Source organism: Callithrix jacchus, chromosome 5, assembly GCF_049354715.1.
Source record: "Callithrix jacchus isolate 240 chromosome 5, calJac240_pri, whole genome shotgun sequence".
In the NCBI taxonomy this organism is placed as follows: domain Eukaryota; kingdom Metazoa; phylum Chordata; class Mammalia; order Primates; family Cebidae; genus Callithrix; species Callithrix jacchus.
In genome coordinates, this window is record NC_133506.1 from 63,580,536 (window position 1) to 63,607,440 (window position 26,905).

The 26,905-nt window shown below is 52.1% G+C and overlaps 2 protein-coding genes across 10 annotated transcripts in view; both read left to right on the forward strand.

Moving 5' to 3' along the window:
- Nucleotides 1-11,776, forward strand: part of NXN (nucleoredoxin) — a 165,176-nt gene extending 153,400 nt beyond the window's left edge. For 8 of the 9 annotated variants that reach the window (XM_035299239.3, XM_078372298.1, XM_035299244.2 and 5 more), the window contains 3 exons: nt 3,198-3,377; nt 4,750-4,874; nt 9,879-11,776. In XM_035299239.3, coding sequence (XP_035155130.1) covers nt 3,198-3,377; nt 4,750-4,874; nt 9,879-10,061 — 488 coding nt within the window. In that variant the 3' untranslated portion in view covers nt 10,062-11,776. The remainder of the gene's footprint in view (nt 1-3,197; nt 3,378-4,749; nt 4,875-9,878) is intronic. The other variant, XM_054256967.2, reaches the window with a different exon arrangement.
- Nucleotides 11,777-13,752: 1,976 nt separating this feature from the next.
- The window catches only part of GLOD4 (glyoxalase domain containing 4), a 31,893-nt gene continuing 18,740 nt past the window's right edge, over nt 13,753-26,905 (forward strand). Inside the window, 1 exon segment of the mRNA XM_008996316.5 lies at nt 13,753-26,832. Coding sequence (XP_008994564.3) covers nt 26,626-26,832 — 207 coding nt within the window. The 5' untranslated portion in view covers nt 13,753-26,625.

Here is a 26,905-nt window from a genome sequence, read left to right on the forward strand (position 1 = left end):
AAGTGTGTGTGCATGATGAGGTAGTGTGTGTGTACATGTGTGTGTGTGATGGGGCAGTGCATGCATGTGTGATGTTGCAGCAGTGAGCGCGTGTGTGTGATGGGGCAGTGGGTGCGTGATGGGGCAGTGTGTGTATGCGTGTGTGTGTGTGATGGGGCAGTGGCACGTGATGTTGGGGCAGTGTGTGTGTGTGTGTGATGGGGCAGTGGCACGTGATGTTGGGGCAGTGTGTGTGTGCATGTGTGTGTGTGATGGGGCAGTGTGTATGTGCATGCGTGTGTGTGTGATGGGGCAGTGCGCGAGTGATGTTAGGGCAGTGTGTGCATGCGTGTGTGATGGGGCAGTGCGTGCATGGTGGGGTAGTGTGTGCATGTGTGTGTGTGATGGGGCAGTGCATGCATGATGGGGCAGTGTGTGTGCATGCGTGTGTGATGCGGCAGTGCGTGCGTCATGTTTGGATAGTGTCTGTTTGCATGCGTGATGGTGGGCAGTGTGTGCTTGGATGCATGATGGGGCAGTGTGTGTGATGGGGCAGTGCGTGTGTGATGTTGGGTCAGTGTGTGCATGCGTGTGCGATGGGGCAGTGTGTGTTATGGGGAAGTGTGTGTGTGCTTGCGTGCATGATGTTGGGGCGGTGTGTGTGTGTGTGATGGGGCAGTGCGTGCATGATGGGACAGTGTGTGTGATGGGGCAACGAATGCGTGATGTTGGGGCAGCATGTGTGCATGCGTGCATGATGGGGCACTGTGTGTGCATGTGTGTGATGGGTCAGTGCATGTGTGATGGGGCAGTATGTGTGTGCATGCGTGTGTGTGATGGGGCAGTGTGTGTGCGTGTGTGATGGGGCAGTGAGTGCGTGATGTTGGGACAGTGTGTGTGTGCATGTGTGTGAGTGATGGGGTGTGCGTGTGTGATGGGGCAGTGTATGTATGCATGTGTATGTGTGTGATGAAGTGAATGCATGATGGGGCAGTGTGTGTGAGTGATGGGGTTGGTGTGTGCGTGTGTGTATGTGTGTTATTCGGCAGTGAGTGTATCTGAAAAGCCCCAGGGAGGGCCAGCTGCATGTGTGTGTGCATGTAATGTTGGGGCAGTGTGTGTATGTGTGTATGTGTGTTTGGCAGTGAGTGTATCTGAAAAGCCCTGGGGAGAGCCAGCTGTGCATGTGTGTGTATGTGTGTGTGTGTGACGGGGCTGTGTGTGTGTGTGCGCGTGCGTGTGTATGTGTTGTCCAGCACTGAGCATTTCTGAAAACCTCTGGGGAGAGCCAGCTGCGTGTGCATGTGTATGTGTGCGTGCGTGTGTGCACGTGTGTGTGTTGTCCAGTACTAAGCATTTCTGTAAAGTTCCAGGGAGAACCAGCTGTGTGTGTGTACGTGTGTGTGTGTGTATGTTGTCTGACACTGAGCATTTCTGAAAAGCCCTGGGGAAAGCCAGCTGCATGTGCGCATGTGTGTGTGTTGCCCGGCACTGAGTGTTTCTGAAAAGCCCCAGGGAGAGCCAGCTGCGTGTGTGTACGTGTGTGTGTGATGTTGGGGCAGAGTGTGGGTGCGTGTGTGTGTGTGTTGTCTGGCACTGAGTGTTTCTGAAAAGCCCTGGGGAGAGCCAGCTGCGTGTGCTTGTGTGATGTCAGAGCAGTGACCATCCTTGAGGACCCGCCCCCGACACAGCCCCCTTCATCTCCAGGTACGAATGTAATGGACTCCTTGTCTCCTCTCGAAGGCAGCCCCGCCGCGTGCCCGCTGTGATGGTTGCTGCAGTGGGGTATGAAAACACCAGGGCCATATTTCTGGTACCTCAGCACCCCCCACGAAGGAAAATGTCAGTGGAGCAAATTGCTGATCGAATATCTTAGAATCTGTAAATACTAAATTGCTCTGGCTTTCACGTAATATTCAGACTCGGGCAGCCAGAGAGGAGAGGCGTCTGGAACGTGCTGGGGGCTGGGCGGGGAGCGGCTGCCAGTGGAGAGACAGAGGTGCCTGGAGACTCGGGCTGAGGCTGGCTCTGTGGGCTGTGGTTGGGGGTGTCGTCCTGCTGGAGGAGAAGCTAAGGGGAGTGGGGTAGAAAGAGCAGGGAGGCAGAAAAGCCACGTGCAGCTGTGACCACGGGGTTTTCTCTTTATTGAAGGCTTTTTGGTTGGGGTTACCTGTGGTTTGCAGGCAAGCTTTCTGTGACTTCTTCCCCAGCCCTGGGGAGGGGAGCGAGGAGAGCTAGGGTGCACATGGCGGGGGCTGCAGTCAGCTGGCCGCCTCCTCTGAGTCTCCCGTGCAGTAGCGTCGGTCTCCTCCCTGCACTGGCCCTGCACTCACCATGGCCAGCCAAGGACTCCACTCCTTGGTGACTTTGTGCTCCTGTGTGGCCGTAGCAGATCCACTGCATGGTTGCTGCTCCACCTCTGCTCTGAGTTTGATCCCCTGCTGCTGGAGACAGTCTCCTGTGCCTTTGGGGTCTCTCTAGGAGGCTGGCAGTGATCAATTCTTCTGATGTGACAAGACCCTGTGCTAGGTTCTTTATTATTTATTTATTTTTGAGACAGAGTCTTACTCTGTCACCCAGGCTAGGGCGCAGTGGTGCAATCTTGGCTCACTGCAATCGCCACCTCCCGGGTTCAAGCGATTCTGCGTCAGCCTCCCAAGTAGCTGAGATTACAGGCATGTGCCACCACACCTGGCTAACATTTGTATTTTTAGTAGAGATGGGGTTTCACCAGACTGGCCTGTTGAACACGTTGACCAGGCTGGTCTCGAACTCCTGACTTCAGATGATCCGCTCACCTCAACCTCCCAAACTATGTAAGTTCTTTAAACGGGTGAACTCACTGCTCTTTCCATAATGGAGTAAGGTAGAAACTACAGTACCTTTATCAGGTCACAGTTGAGGCTCCTGAGGCCCCGAAAGGCAAAGGTGACGGGTGACAGACAGACCTGAGGGAATTCCGTGGCTGCCCCTGGCCAGACCAGGATTCTCCTCAGGCTTTGTGATGGTGGACCTGGACTCTTCATTGTGAGCCTGTCCCGGGTCTTCCGTGGGACCCTGGGCTGGACCTGCCCCTCCTGCCAGGCAGGGCCTGCCTCCCCCAGGCCAGCGGCCTCGCACCCTCTCTCCCTTGCAGGCATCCCCACAGACTTGCTCCTCCTGCCAGGCAGGGCCCACCTCACTGAGGCCGGCGGCCACACACCCTCTCTCCCTCGCAGGCATCCCCACGCTCATCATGCTGGATCCTCAGGGCGAGGTCATCACGCGGCAGGGGCGGGTGGAGGTGCTGAACGATGAGGACTGCCGCGAGTTCCCCTGGCACCCCAAGCCCGTGCTGGAGCTCTCCGACTCCAATGCTACCCAGCTCAACGAGGGTCCCTGCCTCGTCCTCTTTGTAGGTATGAAGCTCTCAGGGTGTGGGGACCTGGGCAGGGGTTGGGGCAGGAGGGGCATCACTTGGGAAGAGCCTTGTCCCTGCAACTTCTCTCTGTTGGGAGCAGTGCAGCCGGGCCTTTGTCTCTCAGAGAGCCTTGCTTTTGACCCCATTGATTTATTCATGGTGGCCCCTGTGGGAGCTGCGGGTGCACTTGCCCTCCTAGCTGCTCCCCAGCTGCCAGCTGGGTAGAACAGGTCAGGTCTAGAAGATGCCCTCGGGGCCCCATGCACAGACCCATTGTTGGAAAGCTGCCAGCTGCACACAAAGCAGCTGCAGGGGGCTGGACCCCTCTGGCTGAGTCTCCCCATGGCTATGGCTGCTGATCCTCTGTGCTCTGATGAGCCACTCCCTCCCGGCTCCTTCTTCCTTGATGGCATCTCCCAGTCTTCTACCTCACTTATCGTGTGCTTAGTGGGTAATGGCCCATCCTGGCCAGGAGGGCACAGGAATGTCCACACCAGGCTCCTGGTAGTGTGGTGGGATGACCCTCGTTCCTTTTGCAAGACCTGGCCTCTGCCTTGGGCTTGCTCCCTCCAGCAACTCAAAATTATTGTATGAAGCTGGGTGCAGTGCCTCACGCCTGTAATCCCAGCACTTTGGGAGGCTGAGGCAGGAGGATCACCTGAGGTCAGGGGTTCAAGACCAGCCTGGCCAACATGGTGAAACCCCGTGTCTACTAAAAATACAAAAAAATTAGCCAAGTGTAGTTGCGGGTGCTTATAATCCCAGTTACTCAGGAGGCGGGAGAATCACTTGAACCTGGGAGGCAGAGGCTGCAGTGAGCCAAGATCTCGCCATTGCACTCCAGTCTGGGCAACAGAGCGAGACTCTGTCTAAAAACAGCCTCTGAGCAGACCAGAGCCTTCACCCCGTCACCACCAGTTTTTTCCACCATTTTCATTGGGAAGCCAGAGGTCTGAGGTCCGGGCTTCTCATTCTGTGACTGAGAGAAACGCTAGCAGTGCCTCAGGTCCTGGCTTGAGGATGCTCAGATTCCCTGTGCGTTTGTGAGGAATCCAGGGGAAAGGACTGTACGTCAGAGGCACTAGCGCTACTCACTGGGGTGGGTTCCTGGGGTGAGCCTGGTGTAGGAGAGCGCTGTGTGCCAGCTTTGCTGCTGGGATGTACATGCTGTGTGCAAGGTTTGCAGCTGGGACGTGTGCAGACACACCTGTACTTGCCAGAAGCAGGATTGGTGTCGGAGGGGAAATCCATCTCCATTCTGGGGCTGCCCACATGGGCGTTGTTGCAGCTCAGGCCCACTCAGCGGGCACTGCTCTATTTGACAAGCCAGGGTTTCTTCCCATCTTTTTTTCCCCTGACCCTCATCATAGATTCTGAGGATGATGGAGAGTCCGAGGCAGCCAAGCAGCTGATTCAGCCAATAGCGGAGAAAATCATTGCCAAGTACAAAGCCAAAGAGGAGGAGGCGCCGCTTCTGTTCTTTGTAGCTGGGGAGGTGAGTGTGGAGGGAGGTGAGTGTGGAGGGAGGCTTGGCCCCTAGGGCTGACTCCACTTCTGTTTTGGAGCCTGGGAGGTGAGTGTGTAGCTGGGGAGGTGAGTGTGGAGTGAGGCTCGGCCCCCAGGGCTGGCTCCACTTCTGTGTTTTGAAGCCTGGGAGGTGAGTGTGGAGGGAGGCTTGACCCCAGGGCTGGCTCCCAGGGCTGCCTGAAAGGACCCCAGGGTCAGGGTGGCCTGTGCTTCTGAGAGAGCCCACAGACAAATGTGGCAAGAAAAAGGGGTCATTCACCCTGGAAAACCGTTTCCTACCCTGCGGCTTCCTCTTCCCGTCCTCACTGGCTCTGCTTGGAGCCCTCCCCCCGGGGGCTGTTTCCTACCCACACTGCTGGGTAGGGCACTGTGGCAGCACTGTGATCCACACGCCTCCCTTGGTGCTGGTCACAGCCAGGCCCCTGAGGCTTCACAGGATGCTGGACTAGGGCCTCCATCCAGGCTGCAGAGCGGGCCCATCTCACCATAGGGATCTGGCTGCAGCCACCACTCACCCCTGCAGTCACCTCGCCAACCCTGTGAGCACTGAGGCTGGAAACAGCTGCCATTCCCTATCTGTCACCCAGGCTGCCCCTTCGAGGGCTTCAGTGGGACTGGACCAGGCAGGAGGTGTTTCACAGGGTGAGAAAGTGGGTCTACCTGCAGGTGTCCTGTTATCCAGGGCCTGGGACCCTAACCCTGCACCCTACAGACAGGGTGTCTCTGCGACTCAACCAGCTCAGCACAGGAGGTTGAGCTCCTCCAGCCTGGGAGCCTCCTCCACGCATGCTTCGCCGCTTCCCACCCTGCACCACCCCACCCCACCCTACCAGCCAACGGACACTTATGGAGGCTGCCCCCGTGCCCTCCCCTCCATCCACCCATCTGTACCTCCAGTTGGTCAGAGCCCTGGGCTAATTTCACACTGTGTTTGGGTTCCAGAAGAGGCTGAGGAGACACCAGACACCCGGAGCCACCCATTTATCACCTCCACAGTAGCCGGCCCTGCCCAACCCCGGGCCCCTCCCAGGCAGCTCCAGTCACCTGCTCAGCCATGCTCACTCAGGCTGGAGGGGAACAGAGAGGCTCACAGGCCCTGCCTTGGGGCCACACCAGCCTCTGTGCACAAAGCCCAGCCCGGGAGAGGCTGTGCCCTGTATAGTAAACTTTAACCCTACAGAGTGGCTCTGCACGACAGCCAGGGCTGGGTGCAGGCTGGGGCAGCCTTTAGAGGTATGTCTGGAAGGAGCATGTGCAGGTGTTCTGTAACCCAGACACAGAGCACATGCTTCTCCCAGGCTGTCTCTTTGCTCTTGCCTTCTGGCTGGGAACAGAGTTGTCCTCCTGTTTCACAGGGGAGGGAGGCACGGTTCAGGGCAGGTGAGGGGCAGCTCCAGGGCTGTGTGCTGGGAGGGAGGTTCAGGACAGGTGACGGGCGGTTCAGGGCTATATGCTGGGAGACAAGGTTCAGGGCGGGTGAGGGGCTGCTCCAGGGCTGTGTGCTGCTCCTGCCTGGCTGGGCTGGGAGTGCTGTGGTTCATGGACCCCTCAGTCAGTCCATGTTGGGAGCCATCATCAAATCTGTTGCACAGGGGATGAGACCTGGGCCTGGAGAAGGAAGTTACTTGCCAGAGTCATGGGGTAGGCAGGGACCAGAGAGGCCAGCGGGACTCCAGGAGGCCTTGAGGGTGGCAGGAAGCCTCTGTTGTGACCGAGTGAGTTAGAAGCAAAGCACCATACTCTGAGTTCCAAATTAAGAGTCGTTTATTTGTCGGCGACCGAGAGACGGCTAACACTCAAAATTCTCTTGGCCCCGAGGAAGGGGCTTGATTCCCCTGTCTACCTTGATCTAGGTAGGGGAGGGGGAGCCTAGCTGAAGTGGAATTGTACAGAAGCAGAAAAGCAGGTTAGATAAGAAGGCTGGTAACCAGGGGCAGGAGGTTCCCAGGATTGTTCATTGCTAAGGGTGTTTCCATACAGTCATCAAGGTGGGTAGCAGGGGGAACTTTCCATACACTCAGTCCCCAAGGAGGGTATTCAGAGTAGCAGGTAGACTTACCAAGCAGGGCATGGTTACAGTGGCTACAGGTGCTGTGAACAGTGTGAACCACTCTCAGCGGTTCAGAGCTTTGAGTGCCACGTTACCCAGTAAAGCACCTGGGGGGCTGAGGCACAGAGGGAGAAGCTAAGATGGAGTCAGTCAGGCTAGCACAAGCTAGGTTATTACACCTCGAGGGCCAGTGCACCAGATGGGAAGAGGCGCCCGTGTCCTCCCTCCCCTGCCCAAGGACCCCATGTGGCCGCCGTTCTTCCTGCACTTCGCCTGGGTTTGTGGCCTTGGTGGCATTCCTAGTCTCATTCTGTCATGTTGAGAAGCAAGGTAGCATGGAAGAGGGGTAGGCACAGCAGGCAGGCATCCTGCTGAGCCCAGAACTCCAGCTCTAGGTTACCAGGGTGAAGGGCACCCATCGATCCTGTCTCGATCCCATCCTGGTGGCAGGCAGACGTCAGCCCTTACGAAATCTTTGTAGCATTAAAATCTGCCTAGGTGGCCAGGCATGGTGACTCACCCTGTCAACCCAGCAGTTTGGGAGGTTGAGGCGGGCTGATCACTTGAAGTCAGGAGTTCGAGACCAGCCTGGCCAACATGGAGAAACCCCGTCTCTACTAAAAATACAAGGAGTAGCTGGGTGTGGTGGCGGGTGCCTTTAATCCCAGCTACTCGGGAGGCTGAGGCAGGAGAATTGCTTGAACCTGGGAGGTGGAGGTTGCAGTGAGCCGAGATTGTGCCACTGCACTCCACCTTCCTGTGGTTTACTGCAGGGAGCTGAGAGGGAGGCAGCAGAGTGCTTGGCTTGGTCTGGGCCTCCCAGTGGGACTTAGATGGACATGTTTGTCAGGTGCCCAGACTCTTTTATTGGCCCACATGGAGGCCTGAACTGGGTAGAATGAAGAGGTGCTGAGTGGCCCCGAAGCGCTGGGAAGTGCTTGCTGACTCCAGGGTGGGGTGAGGGACAGACCCTTGCTAACAGCCTTCCTAAGAATTCGCCTTTGAGAAAGGATTGTGCTTGTCTCAGAAACTGGTGAATTTTATGCCTCCTGCTCCCCACCATGGAAGGTCAGGAATACCCCAAGCCCTTTCTCTACAAGAGGGCTCAGGTGTTTCATTCCCTTGAGAGTATTTACATTTGCAGTGAAACAACCCCAGGGTGGGTTTCCAACTCCATTTTCTGTTACTCACCAGTGAAAGTCCACAGTGCAAAGAGTGATCTCAGATGGCAGCTCTGGCTGGGTGCAGTGGCTCACGCCTGTAATCCCAGGACTTTTAGAGGCTGAGGTGGGTAGATGGCTTGAGCCTAGGAGTTTGAGACCAGCCTGGGCAACATGGTGAAACCCCCCTCCAAAATATGCCAAAACTAGCCAGACATGGTGGTGCATGCCTATAGTCCCAGCTACTTGGGAGGATCGCTTGAGCCCAGGAGGTGAGGCTGTAGTGATTGCACCACTGCATTCCAGCCTGGGCGACAGAATGAAACTCTGTCACCCAAATAAAAAAGAAAACAAGGTAGCTCCCTTACAAATCCTCTCTCCTTGGATTTGTGTTTGCCTTTGTTTGTGCATGAGGCTGTACCTGTTGTTAGGGAAATTGCCCTGGACAGCTGCTGGGCAGGTAGGATAAGTGCCAGCTTCCTTCTCAGAGAAATACAGGGAGGCAGTATAAACCTGCATAGTGCTTCAGCAGCCCTGTCTTCTGAACTGGCTGGCTCTGCTGTTTCAGGTCCCTCCTGAAACCACAGGGGTGGAGACTGGAGGACCTTGAGCTGTTTCTGTTTAAAAACATTCCAGAGCTGAAGTCCAGATTGGCCTCAGATAACCCAGAGTGGGGCTGCAAATCATTGACAGTTGGTTACAAAAATAAACCATCAGAAGCTATGACATTTCTAGGCTGGGTGCGGTGGCTCACATCTGTCATCCCAGAACTTTGAGAGGCCAAGGTCGGGGAATCACCTGAGGTCAGGAGTTCGAGACCATGGTGAAACCATGCACCCACTAAAAATGTAAAACAATTAGCTGGGTGTGGTGTTGAGCGCCTATATATAATCCCAGCACTTTGGGAGGCGGATCACCTGAGGTCAGGAGTTCGAGACCAGCTTGGCCAACATGCCGAAATCCCATCTCTACCAAAAATACAGAAATTAGCTGGGTGTGGTGATGGGCACCTGTAATCCCAGCTACTCTGGAGGCTGAGTCAGGAAAACTGCTTGAATTTGGAAGGCAGAGGTTTCAGCGACCTGAGATCACACCACTGCACTCCAGCCTCGGCGCCAGAGCGAGACTCCATCTCAAAAAAAAGGATGTGATATTTCCAACATGCTGAGGATGTGTTAAAATGGCAATGATGTTAATAAATATGTAAATAACTAAATGCAGATGACTTACCTAGTGGTCTGGGGGGGCGGATTCAAAGAGGGAATTTTACAAAGCAGCCCCTTCCTCCCAGAGGCAGGGCAGGTCTCCGGTTCCCATGCTGGGCCCCCCTTTCCTCGGGAAAGCCTGTGCTTCAGGGTGAGGGATCTGCCATGCCTGGGGAGCTGGGCCAGGGGCCTCTCCACCTCCTTTCTTTCTTTTTTTTTTTGAGACGGAGTTTTGCTCTTGTTACCCAGGCTGGAGTGCAATGGCGCAATCCCGGCTCACTGCAACCTGTGCCTCCTGCGTTCAGGCAATTCTCCTGCCTCAGCCTCCTGAGTAGCTGGGACCACAGGCACGCGCTACTGTGCCCAGCTAATTTTTTGTATTTTTAGTAGAGATGGGGTTTCACCAGGCTGGCCAGGATGGTCTCGATCTCCTGACCTCGTGATCCGCCTGCCTCGGCCTCCCAAAGTGCTGGGACTACAGGCTTGAGCCACCGCGCCCAGCCTCCACCTCCTTTCTTTAAAGCTTGTTGGTTTTCTTTCCCTCCCGCCAACTTCAGGACGACATGACTGACTCCCTGCGAGACTACACCAACCTGCCTGAGGCCGCCCCTTTGCTCACCATCCTGGACATGTCGGCCCGGGCCAAGTATGTGATGGACGTGGAGGAGATCACCCCCGCCATCGTGGAGGCCTTTGTGAATGACTTCCTAGCAGAGAAGCTCAAGCCCGAGCCCATCTAATGTGGCTGCGGCCTCCCAAGACATTATTTAAAACTCCGCCTTCTCCTCCTTCCTTCCCTCCGCCCTTGGACCTACCCAGCGTGTTCCAAATCACACAACCCAAGTATCCAACCTCTCTGTGGTGCCTTGTGTCTGCGTTAAACTCCTCAGCAGCACCCTGTGGTGCAGAATCCAGCAGCAGCAGAATCTGCCACGTTAGGAGGCTCCCGAGTTTGGGAGCATGGGATGGCCCAGCCCGGCCACAGCAGGGATGGCATCACTCTCGATAAGTCACTAGTGTTTGGTGAAGGCTCTGCCGGGGTCTTCCGGGGCAGAGTGAGCATGGAGGGCCAGTAGCCCGGACTCAGGAGCTGACTGGCACCGGCACGCACATGCAGCCCGGGACAGCCAGAGGGGAACCGTCGGGTGACACCTGTGTGAGGGGAGCTGAGAAAGGGCCTGGGTCTCGGTGGCCTCAGCTTAGAGCTCCGGTGAGAAGATCCTTTTCTGAGTGACACAGTCTTTCCAGGTCTGCGGGAAAGCAGCAGCCCATCCACGTGTTCCCGGCAGGGCATCTCCAAATGTGGAAAGAAACTTGTGGAGTTTTTTTGGGTGAGAAAAAAGTGTAGCCAAGGTAATGGTTCATATAGTAACAGCTTGTCTTTATGGAGCTCCCACCTCGTGATAAGAGCTTCTTACTCCTTATATTTCTTCCTTGACCTTGACCTTCCCCAAGTCTCCACCTGCTCATACAAACAGCTCCTACCATCTTGAAATTTTGTTGACAAATCCCTCTCCTTGGACATCGTCCCAGGAAACTTAGCCCAGAGTTCTTAGAGGAGCACCTCTGAACCAGCACAGGCCTCTGACTCCACCCAGCTCTGTGCCTGAGGCCACTGATCTCTGCTGAGGTACCCATGTCCATGTTCCATTCCCTGGTCATTCCCCCTTTTTTTTTTTTGAGACGGAGTCTTGCTTTGTTGCCCAGGCTGGAGTGCAATGGTGCAATCTTGGCTCACTGTAACCTCCGCCCGCAAGGTTCAAGCGATTCTCCTGCCCCAGCCTCACTTGTAGCTGGGATTACAGGCATGTACCACCATGCCCAGCTAATTTTTGCATTTTTAGTAGAGACAGGGTTTCACCATGTTAGGCTGGTCTGGAACTCCTGACCTCAAGTGATCTACCCATCTGGGACTCCCAAAGTGCTGGGATTAGAGGTGTGAGCCACCGTACCCAGCCCCCTTTTCTTTTCTAAGCAGAACTACAAAGATGAGAAATTACCAGAAGCCTCGCATTTTCCTGAGTACCACCAGCAGGAGCTGTGCCCTAGGGTGGAGCGAGGGTGGAGGGCATGGCAGCTGCCAATGGACCTCGAGGCCCAGGTAGCTTGCCGGCCTCTTACGGGGGCTGACCTGACACTGAGAGAGAAACAGCAACTCTGTTCTCAGGACTGGGGATGGATGGCTTTGGCCTCAGTCAGGTGTCGGGGACTCAAAACAACTCTGGGCATTACCCTTGGCTCCACTCAGGACTGCCAACCAAGACCGTTTATTTGGAAAATCCAGCCCCAACCCCTGAATGAGCTGTTGACACTTGGTCCTTGCTAATTGGATTGTTGATTTATAGTCGAGAGGTATAAAGTTAGTTGGCAGTTAGACTTGTGATGTGATGTTGCTGGCCTGAAATGCGATCGCTCAGTAGGAAATAAAGCAGGCATCTCTGGGCCTTTTCCACCACGGGGTCTTTCCTGTCCTGAGTAGCAAAAGGCTTTTTCACTTGTGCTGTTCTCTGTTGGGTGGGCGGTGGAGGGCAGGGCGTAGAGAGCCTCCCGTCGCATACCTGGGGACTGTGTATGGGAAGTTCTGAGACCTGCATGACGTAGCTGGTCGTCCGTCGAAGCTTCTTGGTGGCCAGCAGCCGTGAAGCTCACTTGGATTGCGGTGCCAGGTGCAGATCCCTCCTGGAGTGCTGGCCACCATCTCTGCCAGTGGACTTGGCCCTGGACAGGGGGTGAATCCTTAGGTTGCATACCTCATTGTGGACATTCTTATCCATTTCCTCCTTACAGAGGCCAAGCGCTCTGAACCCTGAGAAAGCTGGCTGGGGAAACATGAGGAATCACACACTTGTGGAGTCTCCTTGTGGAGAATGGGGCAAGAGCAAGAGACCCCAAAACCCAGCTTGTCACAGGGCTCTGGACTTCTCTGGGGCTCTTCCAGCGTCTCCCTTAGAGGTCGGGGTGGATGGGAGTCCAAGATGAATGTGGCTGACCTGAATGTGGGCGATGGCAGATTTCTGTCCACCCCATGTATCATGATGGCCTTGGAAGAAAGGTGGGTTCTCTTAGCAGCTGCCTACCTTTGGGGCAGAAGGAACAGAGCCCAGTGAGGGGTTGCTATAAATCATTGCAGCTGGAGTCTTGACACCAGAATTCCCCTCTCAGAGTGGATTTGTAGGTTCCTTAAGATTTGTGGGGGAGATGTACTCCAAAGGTTGAGGTTTACACAGTGGCTACTTTGTGGGAAATCATTAGCGAAGAATCTCGATTCTGAATGTTGGGGATTGATGGTGAGGGAGATGTAAAGGTCACTGATGCAGGCAGAGTGTGTGGTGTGATAATTCCCACCGAGCAGCTCCAGAGTACCTCGAGATTCTTGTTGCTAATTAGAAGCAGGTTAAACACCAGCTGTAAGGGATTCAGGGGCTCCTCTAGCCGACTGGGAACCCATGCCCTGCAGGTGGAGGTCGGGGGCAGCTGTGAAAACCCACCCGAGGTCCACAGTGACTTCCAGATCCCATCTGCCCATTCTCACAGCAGAGATGAGGGTTCTTTTCCTTTTCTTTACTTTTTTCTCGAGATGGAACCTCGCTCTGTTGCCCAGGCTGGAGTGCAATGGTGCGATCTCGGCTCACTGCAACCTTAACCTGCTGGGTTCAAGTGATTCTTCTGCCTCTGTCTCTGAAGTAGCTAGGACTACAGGCATGCACCAACACACCCAGATAATTTTCATATTTTTAGTAGAGATGGGGTTTCGCCATGTTGGCCAGGCTGGTCTTGAACTCCTGACTTCAGGTTATCCATCTGCCTCGGCCTCCCCAAGTGCTGGGATTATAGGCGTGAGCCACCGTGCCCGTTCTGTTGTTGCTTCTTAACCTGTCTCCCAGCATTAAAAATCTGTTTAAGAAAAAGGGTGTGTTTTCCACATTGAATTCCTAATTGGTGAAAAAAAAAATTTAAAAAAAGGGAAAAGTGTTGCTTTACATAATGATCATTTAAAAAAAAGTGGGGGGAAAGTGTATGTTTGGGACTGGCACATCCAGCGACGAAAACCAGCTGATTTTCCCGAGCGAGTGACTTCCTGCTGTCCCTTTCGCCCCTTGGCATGTCCTTGAAGTCACTGATCAGAGCGCAGGGAGCCGGTTGTGTGCTGGCGCTGGCCATGCTTCAGATAGTCACTTTCAGCCAGACTTTGTTTTCCCTGTTGCCTAATTAAAGACACTGGAAAGCTGTTCTCCCTCCTGCTGCCTTGCTCTAGGACAGCAAACTGAATTCAGCAGCAATGCAGCCATAGCAGGATGGGCCCAGGAGCCGATCCGCGGGATCTAAGATGACAGGGTCGCGTGGGCAGGCTCAGGGTGAGAACCGTGATGTGTGGGAGGACACATGCATAGAAACACTGCACGCTGGGAACCGTAGTGCTGGGAAGGTGCCATTGCTGGGCCAGGCCCATGCAGGCCTGCTAGGGCTGGAGCACCACTGTCGCACATGCTGCAGGTGGCCATGCCCTTGGGCCCGGAGGTTCCGGAGTTCTGGACTGCCTCTTGCAGCTTCTGTCTGGGGACTGCTTTGGAGCCAATACTGAGTAGGGGGCCGTGAGCTCAGAAAGATCTTTCTAGTTTGCCCCGAAGCAGCTGAATGAAAGAGGTGAGCGCCTGCCTACACCTCTCATGGCTGCTGCCAAGACAGGAGCACCTGCCCTGTTTCCTCCAGGCTGCTCAAGGGAAAATAATTTGGGAAGAAATAGCTGTTGACAGCTGCATGCTTAGTGCTGGGAATATAACATCAGGATGTTGCAGGTACATCTATGAGGGCATGAAGACAGGTGAGTAGGCCAACTGTCATCTCTCAAGGTCTAAGTGTGTCTCACCCCTTGATGCTTTGGAATACTTCCCAAGCCAGAGAATGTGCTGGGAGGTTTGCGTGGAACTGTTGGGTTTCTGTTAAATGAATGCATAAAAGCCTCTGTTCTCAGATCTGTAGGCCAGTGTGCAACCCAGAGGAGGCAGAGACAGCCTCTGGTCCGAATTCCTGGTGCTCACGCCTCACACACACGAGTAAGTCACCCACATGTGCTAGAACCAGGACACAGCAGGAGACACGACCCTAGGGCCCAGGGCCAAAAAATCAATCTCTCTTGACCATCAGAGGACATGGAAATCCATCCTCAGCCAGGGAAGAGCCGCTCCTCAGGCTGGCGGTCGGTTGGTGTGCACCACCCTTGGCCTCTCAGAGGAGCAGGCAGGGAGGCTGAGGCCAGACCTTGCTGCAGCCATCGGCTCCTCCCTCCCCAACCTTGTTCCCTGCCTGCATTTTTTTTTTTTTTTTTTTTGAGAAGAGTTGCACTCATCACCCAGGCTGGAGTGCAGTGGCGCAGTCTCCGCTCACTGCAGCCTCCACCTCCTGGATTCAAGCTGGTCTCCTCCCGAGTCTCAGCCTCCCAAGTAGCTGGACTACAGGCGCTCACCACCACGCTCAGCTAATTTTTGTATTTTTAATAGACGGAGTTTCACCATGTTAACCAGGCTAATCTCAGACTCCTGACCTTAGGTGATCCGCCTGCTTTGGCATTCCGAAGTGCTGGGATTTACTGGCATGAAGCTACCACAGCCGGCCCCCTTCCTGCATTCTGAGGAAGCAGAAGCCTTGGCTGTGGCCCCTACCAGCTTAGGCTGCAACTGAAAACACTGGCTCTTTTCTACAAAACAATCCAGGAAGCCAGATTTTAAGTGTGGTAAGAACAGACCTGACCCCATCCATAAGGTATTAGGGATTCTCCATCACACTTGGCCACTAAGTGTCACCCAGACTTCCTGAGGCTATCAGGAGGACTTTGGCTTCACCTGTCTCGCCTGCTAGAGTGTAGCATGGTTCCTTAGTTCAGAGATGTCAATCATCCTGCTCGGTTAACCAGCTCACCCTTAACTTGGCTTCCAGCTTATTACAGGTGTGCACTCACTGCACTGATGAAAACGGGAAACACGGCAGGTACAGTGGGAGGCTGAAGCAGGAGGATAGCCTGAGGCCAGGAGTTCAAGACCAGCCTAGACAACATGGCAAGACCCTATCTAAGAAAAAAAAAAAAAGAAAATAGAGGAAATACAATCGTGGAATTTTTAAGATGGCAACATGTTTCCCTAAAAAACAAAAACACTGCCGGGTGCGGTGGCTCACGCCTGTAATCCTAGCACTTTGGGAGGCCGAGGTGGGTGGATCACCTGAGGTCAGGAGTTCAAGACCAGCTTGGCCATCACGGTGAAACCCCATCTTAAAAAAAAAAACAAACGGGTCTGTCAGGCCTGCTCCTGAGGGAGAGGTGGCTTGGTCAAGGGAGCCCTGGGCCCTGCAGTGCAGCTGGTGATTTTCAGCATAAGCCCTGGAACCTTGAATGGGGTATGTGTCTAGGGGCTGTGTGTGGTAGAAAGGTGACTGGGGCTACGTGGGGCCTCGTGTGGTTGGTGTGGACATCTGGGGTTACTCTTAGCCGTGGGGCCAGTGGTGGAAGGTCCCAGGTGAACTGCGGGTCCTGAGAGCTGTGTCTCCTCTGGACCTTACTGACCAGGGTCCAGCCAGGAGCCTGGGCAGAGGCAAGGGAGAGTGATTTCAGCACCCTCTGCCCTGGAGCAGGAACCGAAGGGCTGGCTGGTGGACATCCATCGTGAGCTCCAGGCACATCTGGACATCCGTGCTTTGCCCAGCGTCGCTTTTTCAGAGGCTCCAGGCATGGAGAAAAGTTGTGCTGGGTTTTCCTGCCCTTTCCTGTTCTGTCCTCTCTCGTTCCCATGCTCTGCCGTGTTCCAGGTTCTTTCTGCTGCTGAGATCGTGTGGGGCAGTCTGGATGGGTCTCCAGCGTTCGCACCCTGGAGCACAGACAGCTTGGAAAACACTCTTTGGTGGGGGTGACTCCATCCTCATTTCCTCCCTTTACAAGGATTTAGGGCCTGGTGCGGTGGCTCAAGCCTGTAATCCCAGCACTTTGGGAGGCCGAGGCGGGTGGATCACGGGGTCAAGAGATCAAGACCCTGTAATCTGAGCACTTTGAGAGGCCGAGATGGGTGGATCACGAGATCAAGAGATCGAGACCATCCTGGTCAACATGGTGAAACCCTGTCTCTACTAAAAATACAAAAAATTAGCTGGGCATGCTGGCGTGTGCCTGTAATCCCAGCTACTCAGGAGGCTGGGGCAGGAGAACTGCCTGAACCCAGGAGGCAGAGGTTGCGGTGAGCCATGATCGCGCCATTGCACTCCAGCCTGGGTAACAAGAGCAAAACTCCGTCTCAATCAATCAATCAATAATAAATACAAGCATTTAAATCCAGGAAAACTGGAAGCCCTGCCCTTCAGCACTGGGTGGTTTAGCCTGCCCCCTCCCGGCAGACGCCACAGCGACAGCGATGCCATCACACAAAGGCTCAGGAGCCTGGCCAGCGTCCTGACAAGGCCTCTCTTGGCCAAGCAGTGTTTTCCCTGCCAAATGTTGCTCGTTTTTTACTCCTGTTTACTGGGGCAATGGTCACAGCACAAATGTCGGCCTCAAAACTGAGGATTCAAGGTAGTGTTTTCCATTATCACTCGGCAAGTAACAACCATCTGTTCCCCCATATTCACTGAAGAAAGGACATCGCCTCCTGCCTGCACCCTCCCTCACCTCCTGCTAAATTATACCCATGAATACTTAAAAGTGAACTCAAGGCACTGCACGTAAGCCATGGACTCTTAAGCAATGGGGTGTGAATCTCTTTTCCCTCTTACACCCAGGAGGGTAAAAGGGGCATAGAATAATTTGCCAGTGTTTTACCTGGTTTTTCTAAACAAGGATAAGATAATAATATGGTTTATTCTTTCACTGTTATTTTGTAACAAAAATCACTGGGAGTATAAGCCAAGGAACCAATCACAGGAGACTGGTTTCAGGCTGGAAATGTGTGAGCTTCCTTCCCGTGACTCCTGCCTGAGGTCTCTAAGGAGACTGGAACAGATGAATCTGCGTGTTCTCCGGCTGCCTTTCAGCCTGTCCGAGTCAACTCTGCAGTGAAGCCTTGGGCTCTGCCCAGCCTTTGTGAGCAGTGGTGCAATGGCGTGTGGTGGGCCGTTGTGTGTGTGCAGCTCTAGGCAGGTCCAGACCCCAGTGGGGCTCTGGAGCAGATGTTCAGGCTGCCCAGCCTGGGAGGATCCCTGCACATACCCCTCCCCCGGGGCATCCCAAATCGAGCCCAACCTGCCTCTTGGCATGTGCATCATGCTTGGTCATTTGTTCCCCGAGAGGAAGTTCTACTAGGAAGTGGGGAGAGCAGAAGGGGTGGGGGCAAGGATTCTCCTGGGCACAGGAGCAACACACTTGCCCTCCCTGAAGTGAGCAGCCGAGGGGCTCCCAGACTCCACACCATCACAGGAGCCGCTGGGCGGGAGGCTGTGGGGAAACGACGCTTCGGTGCCGCCTCCACCTGCAACCATGTTGTGTGTGGTGGCAAAGTGGTGCTTAAAGTGAGTCCCATCCTCCACCCACCCAGTTCCCACAGTCCCTTATAAATACAGCGATTGCCATCAGTTCTTGCTCCAACAGCCCGGCTACATCCTGGCTCAGCCCCTGGTAGGTAAAGATCCAGTTTGCCCTGGGCCTCCGGAGGGGCTGAGAGAGAACAGCGGGGGCCTCCTGCCACTTTGTACCGTGGTCTCTAAGCATTGGGGATGAGGTGTAGGTGAGCATCACAGTTCAGCACGGGAAGGACTAACAGGGAGCCAGGAAACAGTGATGCTTCCCGGACAAATGCTGGGTCAGGCTGCAGACTTTGAAATTCTGCAAAGTCCTCAAAAAGATATCTGCAGAGGTGCCAAGGCGACCTGACACAGCCCATTGAACTAAACTGTTTCTACGGATATATAAACAGTGGCTCAGTGATGGCCTGAATGATCTCAAACTGACAATCTGAGCCCAGAGAAGAGCTACTGGATGCCGTGCCCCCATCACCCTGGTATCCCTCAGCCACGGCCTCCTCACAGGCCAAGTGTGGCACAGGCACTGAGACACACCAACCTCACAAAGGCAACTTTTAATGTCGTCTGTTGTTCAATGTTCACTTTCCACCAACCAGTGATGAGCTGTGAGTGGCATGGCCGAGACCTACAACTCGTGCTTGACGATCACAAAACACCCACCAGCTGGTGGAGGGGACTCCTCCCTGCCCAGGAGGATGCCTCAGGAACTTTCCGGCCATGAAATGCTTCTTGGTGGACAATATTTAAAAACACAGAGCCATGTGGGTCACCTATTTATGTTGTCACCAAGGAAAAAAGATACAACCTCAAGATCGGTGACGTGACGGGAGGCCTAGGGAAGAACTCTGACCTGTTCCGTCCGAGGAAGTTCTTATTTTTCCTGTAATTTTATGACGGCATCACACCTGCCGGTGGACATGGGCCACAGTCACTCACTCTGCCAGCCTTCTCACTCGGTGTGCAGGTGCAGGGGAAACTGGAGGCATCCTCAGGCAGAACTCACTTCTGAGTCCTTCTCAGTGGGAACTCCTGTCCTGTGCAGGTGCTCCGCCCTCACCCGCAGCTGTCTCCTCCCTTCGAAAAGCAGGATGCTCGCCGCCATGGCTGAGTTGAGGCTGTCCACGCCGGGCACGACGGGGATCAGCAGCCGCTTGCCACCAGTGCTCTCGGCCAACTGCAGGGACTCTAGGCTCACGCCGTGGGTCTCCCCACCCACCACCACAGCCGCCGGCGCCTCGGTCCAGTCCAAGTCGTAACTCTGAACCTCAACCTCAGGCAGCCAATCCTGACTGGCTCCAGTTTCTACATCTTCCTCCTCCTCATACCTGTGAGACTTGAGGGCTCGCTGGTCACACACCCAGCCGTGGTCACCCGCTTTATTAGACACCTGAGCTTGGGCGTAACGGCCACAGTTGTCAGCCACGTAGATGCGGGTGTCAGGGGGCAGGTAATTGGGCACAGTTTCCCATTCCAGATTGTTGATAATGGGCACCTGGAAATGTGCACTCATACCCGCCCGGAGCACTTTGGGCTCCCAGGCATCCACGCAGCCTAGAAAATAAAAAGACAGGATACAATCAAGATTTTACAGATCTTCCCAGACCAGGGGACTCTGGAGTAAGTCAGATTAATTTTGGAGCAGAAGATAAAACCGAATTTCTTCTATGGGAGCCTTCTTGAGAGCTGGGACCTCTGCCTCTGACTGTGACAGCATCCAGTAAAGCGACTATCGGAGTCATTCCCGTTAGTGCTGAAAAGACTGCATTCATCCCTTCAGCATCCTCCGTACACATGTGTCAGACACTGTGCAGAAGATGCGAAGAGGATTAAAGTCCCAAACCCCAACCCCAAGGAACTCACGGTATAGTGGGTGGTGGCCCTGGGGTATTTAAACAGATGAGTACACTATCGGTAGGAACTGATGTAAAGGAAGCAAGCACACAGTCACAGAAAAACCCATGGATGAAGCAGGGCAACGAGGAAAACCATCCAAAAGACCACGACACTGAGCTGGCTCTTGAATGACAGGACATCTCAGAGGAAGGAGCAGGCAGAGGACAAAGCTAGGGAAGGAAGGGGGAGAGTAGCAGTGCCTAAAGACTGCAAGCAAGGTGAGGCTGCCAATCAACGGGTGGGGTGTGGCGGCACAGGAGGTAAGCCTGCCAATCAACAGGTGGGGTGTGGCGGTACAGGAGACGGGCAGGCCAATACAAAGGAGGCCATGTGTAGGAAGCTGGGGACTTGGACATTTTATCAGAAGCAGTGTCATGTGGTTGAGGATCTTAATTAAGCAAAGCCATGACACAATCAGCTTGTTTCATGAAGCCCCACCCGGATTGTGTTCAGCCTGCACTGGAGCAGGGGAGGCAGTAGAGATTGGGCTTTCCCAGGTCCATTCCTCGTGGGGCAGGCTGGGGGAGCGGGCGAGGAGGGCCTCACAGTGACTGCATCGCCTGCCACCATCCCCTGACAACCTGTCTATGCACATCTCCCCTGACAAGTCATTTTAAAAGTTCATTTGTCCGGTGACTCAAGCCTGTAATCCCACCACTTAGGGAGGCCAAGGCGGGTGGATCACGAGGTCAAGAGATTGAGACCATCCTGGTCAACATGGTGAAACCCTGTCTCTACTAAAAAAATTAGCTGGGCATGGTGGCGCGTGCTTGTAATCCCAGCTACTCAGGAGGCTGAGGCAGGAGAATTGCCTGAACCCAGGAGACAGAGGTTGCAGTGAGCCGAGATCGCACCATTAAATTCCAGCCTGGGTAACAAGAGCGAAACTCTGTCTCAAAAAAAAAAAAAAAAAAAATTAATTTGTCAAAGCTCAGGACAGACTAACCAGGCAAACCAGCCTATAAAAGGAGAATGAGACGCAGGATGTAACAGCGCCTGCACCGCCACCATGGGCTTTCCTGCTCCCTGCAGGAAACCAGAGTCAGGAGCTGGGCCATATGCAAAGAGGTTGGGGAAAGGGACCCGAGATGGGCCCAGCTGTGTGAGAGGAGCAGCCAAGGCCACCCCTCTGCTGGGTGGGGCTTCTCCCATTGTCCTCCTGCCCTGGGCACTGGGCACCACATCAAGTACTTCCTTTCTTTCCCTGTTTCTTACCAATGTAAAAACTGTACTGCTTGGATTATTTCGATTTCTAAATCCCAAAACAGCTATCAGGACACTAAATAATGGGGCAAGTCAGCAGGGTACTGATCTTGGAACCCCAGCACTCAGCTCTCACACTGGCACAGAAACGTACTCCAACAAGGAGTCTCAACAAGTGACTGAGTCTCAACAATGGGTGCCACTGTTAGTTTGCTCTTAATGGTGGCTTGGGTGTCTCTGATGAAGGATCCTCTCTGTGCCCTCCGCCCTAAGGTGTAATAGACATTGTAGGCAGGCCCCAATTGTTAGGCAAGTCTGTTTAGAACAAGCCTATTCATCCCCATTTCTGATGGGAAGAGATGAAATGTAATGAAACTACTCTGTGTGTACGCATGTGACCCATGCTGAGGCCAAGGGAAATGAATCACAACTACAGAATCACATGCTGTTGACATGGTGCCTTTCACAGGATTCAGAATTTAAGAGTTAGGAACATCTCGTAAACTCAACAATTTGAGAACTCAAGATCATTAAATAAAGAAGCAGAAACCAAGTGTCAAAATTGGCATCTATTTCTTTTCTGTAATTGATTTGAGGTCCTTTAATAGCCTAACAGGTTTCATGATCATTTTAAAGATAATAAACACTGGCTGGATACAGCAGCTAACATCTATAATCTCAGCACTTTGTGAGGCCGAGGCAGGAGGATCCCTTGAGCTAGGAGTTCGGGATCAACTCCTAGCTCGTTGCCCATTTCATGGGCAACATGACAAGACCTGTCTCTACAAAAAAAGATAATTTTTTAAAAAGAGAATCAACGTTTACTGAGTTTCTTGTGTGCCAGGCACAGGGAGTATGGTGTCAAGACAATCAACACTGAATTACTTGTGTGCCAGGCACAGAAGGTGAGGTGTGTGAAGTATCTGATGTGCATTGACTCACTTAGTCCTCACAATAACCAGTGAGATTGTTACTGCTCCCACTTCACACAAGAGGACGCTGACACTGAAGGGACTCCTGCTTAGGGCCACAGGTAGCAAAGGCAGACCCAAGATGAAACCTGTGTTTCGTATGCCCAGAGCCCCGGCTCATCTAACAATGGCCAACTTGGCTGGGCAAGGTGGCCCTGCCTATAATTCCAACACTCTGGGAGGCTGAGGCAGGAGGACTGCTCGAGCCAGAGCCAGTTCAACCCCAGCCTGGGCAACACAGTAAGACCCCCATCGCTTAAAAATAACTGTGGCCGGGTGCGGTGGCTCGCACCTGTAATCCCAGCCCTTTGGGAGGCCGAGGCGGGTGGATCACGAGATCAAGAGATGGAGACCATCCTGGTCAAGATGGTGAAACCCCGTCTCTATTAAAAATACAAAAAATTAGCTAGGCATGGTGGTGCGCGCCTGTAATCCCAGCTACTCAGGAGGCTGAGGGAAGAGAATTGCCTGAACCCAGGACGCGGAGGTTTCGGTGAGCCGAGATCGCGCCATTGCACTCCAGCCTGTGTAACAAGAGCAAAACTCTGTCTCAAAAATAAATAAATAAATAAATGAATGAATGACCAACGAATCCACCTCGTAACACGTTTTTTGTTTTGAGACAAGTTCTTACTCTGTCACTGGAGTACAGTGATGAGCTCACTACAACCTTGACATCCCAGACTCAAGCAATCCTCCCACCTCAGCCACCCAAGTTGCTGGGATTACAGGCACACACCACCACACCCAGTTAATTATTTTTTTTGTAGAGACATCTCACTATGTTGCCCAGGCTGGTCCTGAACTCCTGTGCTCAACTGACCCTCCTCCCTTGGCTGCCAAGGGCTAGATTACAGGTGTGAGCTGCCATGCCTGGCCTTTGGTGCTCTTACCTTTGGTGAGTAACACTTTGCTACAGCCTGCCCCAGCTGCAGATCTCAGAATTGTCCCCAGGTTCCCAGGGTCACGGAGATTGTCACAAATCAATAATAAAGGCAGTGAATGCTGAAGCTGAGTCTTTGGATATGTCATCTTAACATGGTCAGGCTTAGCAAAAATCCCTGAGGAAACAAAACAGATGGTTCACTTGTGTGGTGTGGGCATGGGGAATAGTCTGACTTTTCATTCACTTGTGTGGTGTGGATATGGGGAATAGTCTGACTTTTCATTTACTTATCTTTATGTGGTCTTAGTTACATAAAAATACATGAATATGGCTGGGCACGGTGGCTCACTCCTGTAATCCCAGCACTTTGGGAGGCGAAGATGGGTGGATCACCTGATGTCAGGAGTTTGAAACCAGCATGGCCAACATGGTGAAACCCCATCTCTACTAAAAATACAAAAATTCGCCAGGCGTGGTGGCATGTGCTTATAGCCCCAGCTACTCAGGAGGCTGAGGGAGGAGAATTGCTTGAATCTGGGAGGCAGAGGTTGCAATGAGCCAAGATCATGCCACTGGACTCCAGCCAAGGCAACGGAGTGATACTCTGTCTTAAAAAAATTACTGAAGAGCCGGGCGTGGTGGCTCACGCCTGTAATCCCAGCACTTTGGGAGGCCAAGGCGGGTGGATCATGAGGTCAAGAGATTGAGACCATCCTGGTCAACATGGTGAAACCCCATCTCTACTAAAAATACAAAAAGTTAGCTGGGCATGGTGGCGCGTGCCTGTAATCCCAGCTACTCAGGCAGGAGAATTGCCTGAACCCAGGAGGCGGAGGTTGCGGTGAGCTGAGATCGTGCCATTGCACTCCAGACTGGGTAACGAGTGAAACTCCGTCTCAAAAAAAAAAAAAAAAAAAAAGTACTGAAAAAAAAAATGAAGGAAAAAAAAAATCAGATTTCATGAGAACCTGGAAAAAAAAAAAAAGAGAAACAATTTTTAAAAAGTACATGAATACCTTCTGATTAGCAAAATTCAAATAGCATAAAATCCTACCAGTACCACTCTCCTGCCCATCAACTGCTCTGCTTTGGAGTGTATCCTTTTATAACCTGCTCAATGCATCTACCTATATATATGCACACCTGTCCATATATAAATATTTCTTTACATTTGGTATCATACTTTATTATCTGTAATCTACTTATTTTATATAACAACATGGCATGTCTTGAACTTACCATGTCAATACATTTGGAGCTACTTTCTTCCTTTAACTGCTGTAGGCTATTTTGTTGCGGTGGGGACAGAGCCTCATTCTGTCACCCAGGCTGGAGCTCAATGGCGTGATCTCAGCTCACTGCAACCTCTGCCTCCCGGGTTCAAGCAATTCTCCTGCCTCAGCCTCCCAAGTAGTTGGGATTATAGGCACACCCACCCACCACGCTGGCTAATTTTTAAAAATTTTTAATAGAGACAGGGTTTCACAGGGTTTCACCATGTTGGCCAGGCTGCTCTCAAACTCCTATCTCAGGTGATCTGCCCACCTCAGCATCAATGTAACAACCCCCTTTTCAAACACACTAGCTCAGAAGCACTGTTTTAGGGACCTACACTGCAAAATGAAGGGGTTGTAGGTGTAGTGAAGGCTGGAGGCCGGGAGCTTTAGAATGAGCACAGCTACTTATAGGTGGCCTCTTTGTCCTCCGTCTAATACAAAGGAGTACAAATGGGGTCTGGAAATATGTGCAAAAATGAAAACCCTAAGTGGCTCCTTCGTGAAAAATTTTCTCCTTATTTAATAGTCTCTAGATTATACCCTCTAGCTCCTAAAGTTTTGTGGAAAGAATTTACAGGAAAAGACAGAAACTGGAAAAAGGCTAACTGCAATATTAAAATAAAAATGGCTTTAGAGTACATGAAATGTCTGTGGTAAAGATGAAGTTATTCACATGGATGTATCACATAGCCAAAAGTTTCTTTTTTAACCACCATGTTTACTGGTAAAGGTAATAATGATAACTCTTTTTTATAGGCCAAGCACTACCCTAAACTCTTCAGGTATGATTATCAAATATTCAGTCCCTTTGTAGTATGCTCCCAAGGGACTGTTTAGGTGTTTTTTTTTAAATCTTACCAGTATTTTGTTATATATAATTGCCCCAATAAATAGACTACTGACTGAAGTTAAGAAATAAATGAAACAGTACTTGTACTGAAACGTGATACGATGAAAGATTCAGGATTCTTTCTAAAAGACAATGCAGGTAAAAAGCCTACCTACCATTGAAGGCAGTGGAGGGTACTAGGGGTTTGACTGCTGTAAGAGACTGGAAGGGTACTAGGCTTGTGTGTGCTGTAAGAGATCCTCCACTTCAGAGTCACAGATGGCCTCAAGCCATTCAGTAGGGCTGGGGACCTTAGAATTCCTTTATTTGGATGTCTGTGGTGATGAGAACCTACCACACAGAGGCCCTGCCTACATCACTAATTCCAGAGAGTATCTAAAGCCTGACAGGTGATGCCAGTTCCTATCCATTTCTCCCTCCTTCTTTGCCATCAAATCTAAAATACAAGGCCGGGCACAGTGGCTCATGCCTGTACTCTCAGCACTTTGGGAGGCCGAGGCAGGAGGATCACAAGGTCAGGACCTTGAGACCAGCCTGACCAACGTGGTGAAACCCCATCTTTACTAAAAAAACAGTAATTAGCTGGGCGTGGTGGCATGTGCCTGTAGTCCCAGCTACTCAGGAGGTTGAGGCATGAGAATTTCTTGAACCCAGGAGTCGGAGGTTGCAGTGAGCCAAGATTGTGCCACTGCTCTCCAGCCTGGGCGACAGAGCCAGACTCTGATCTAAGAAAAAAAAAATCTAAAATATAGTAATGTAAGGATAAACTCAATAATATAAAAATTTTAAAGCCAGGAAATGATGAAAGCAGTCATAATGATGAACTGCAGGATGAGCTGGCCACTGTTAGCACACTTGCCCCAAGTGACAAGCACGGTGGAAATGAAGACAATTTCACTGAAGCATGGAGTGGGATTAGAGGGGTGTAGCTAAAGAGAATATGGTTACCTAGCATGAGTAACTCTAAGTACTTTAGTAATCCAAGTCCCCATCCTAGGATCTAAGAGCTCTGAGTATAGAAGCAGAGATCCCTGTGACTCACTGGGTTACAGAGACAAGAGATGGTCCCCCAGAATCTCCTCTCCCAACAGTTCAATACGCAGCTTTCATATCTAAAATAAAACTCTAATGTCAAAAATGTATGAAGAACTTCTCATATTTAGACAAAAGACTTTGTAATTGCTAATTGACATCAGAGTTAAATAAAACCTTAAGTTAGATTCAGCCAAATGAAGAAACAGACTAGACAAGGTTCTGTTTATGGGGCTCAACAGGGCAATAAATTGTGGCTTATATCTCACTTCTTAGATCTGCTTCTAGAAGGAGTTGACAGTTACCACAAGGGCAGAGGTTTTGCAAAAACAAAGGGCTAAATCTTTTAGTAAACATTTCCTTAATTTTTAATCAAACATAAAAAGTTGAAGAAGTAATCTAAAAAATATAAGGTTTGAGGAATAGTGGTTCTTCCTAGAGTCTAAAGAGCCACAATGCAAAGATAGTGAAAAACAGATTTCAATTTTCATTGAAAATAAGATACACAGGTTTGAGAATTATCTCTAATTGTAACATTTAACGTTTAGCTTCAATGAAATCTGCTGTCCTAACACAAGTGTGAGCAATTAATCCTAGGTCTCCACACCATAAGACACACTGTGTAATCACTGACCCATTATTCCTTGCGGCGTTACTAGGTCAGACCAATCCTTGATATCTTCAAATTTCACCTTAATGAGGCTGACACCTTTCAGCTTATCGACTGGCAGCTCCTTTAGGTATTCTACACGGCTAAAGAAGAAAACCTTCGGCACAGCTCCAGCCTTGAGAGCGTCTGCGATGAGCCTGCGACCCTCCAGCAGGATCTTCCCTTGTTTTTCCCGAAATGGCCTGGACTTGACTATTGTCATCACACTACTGTAGATGGAAATAAAAAGGCAGGTAATTATCAACATCCTTGTTACTGAGACAAACTTAGTTGTTAACAGAAATAAAGAGCTAAGGAGAGGGCTCC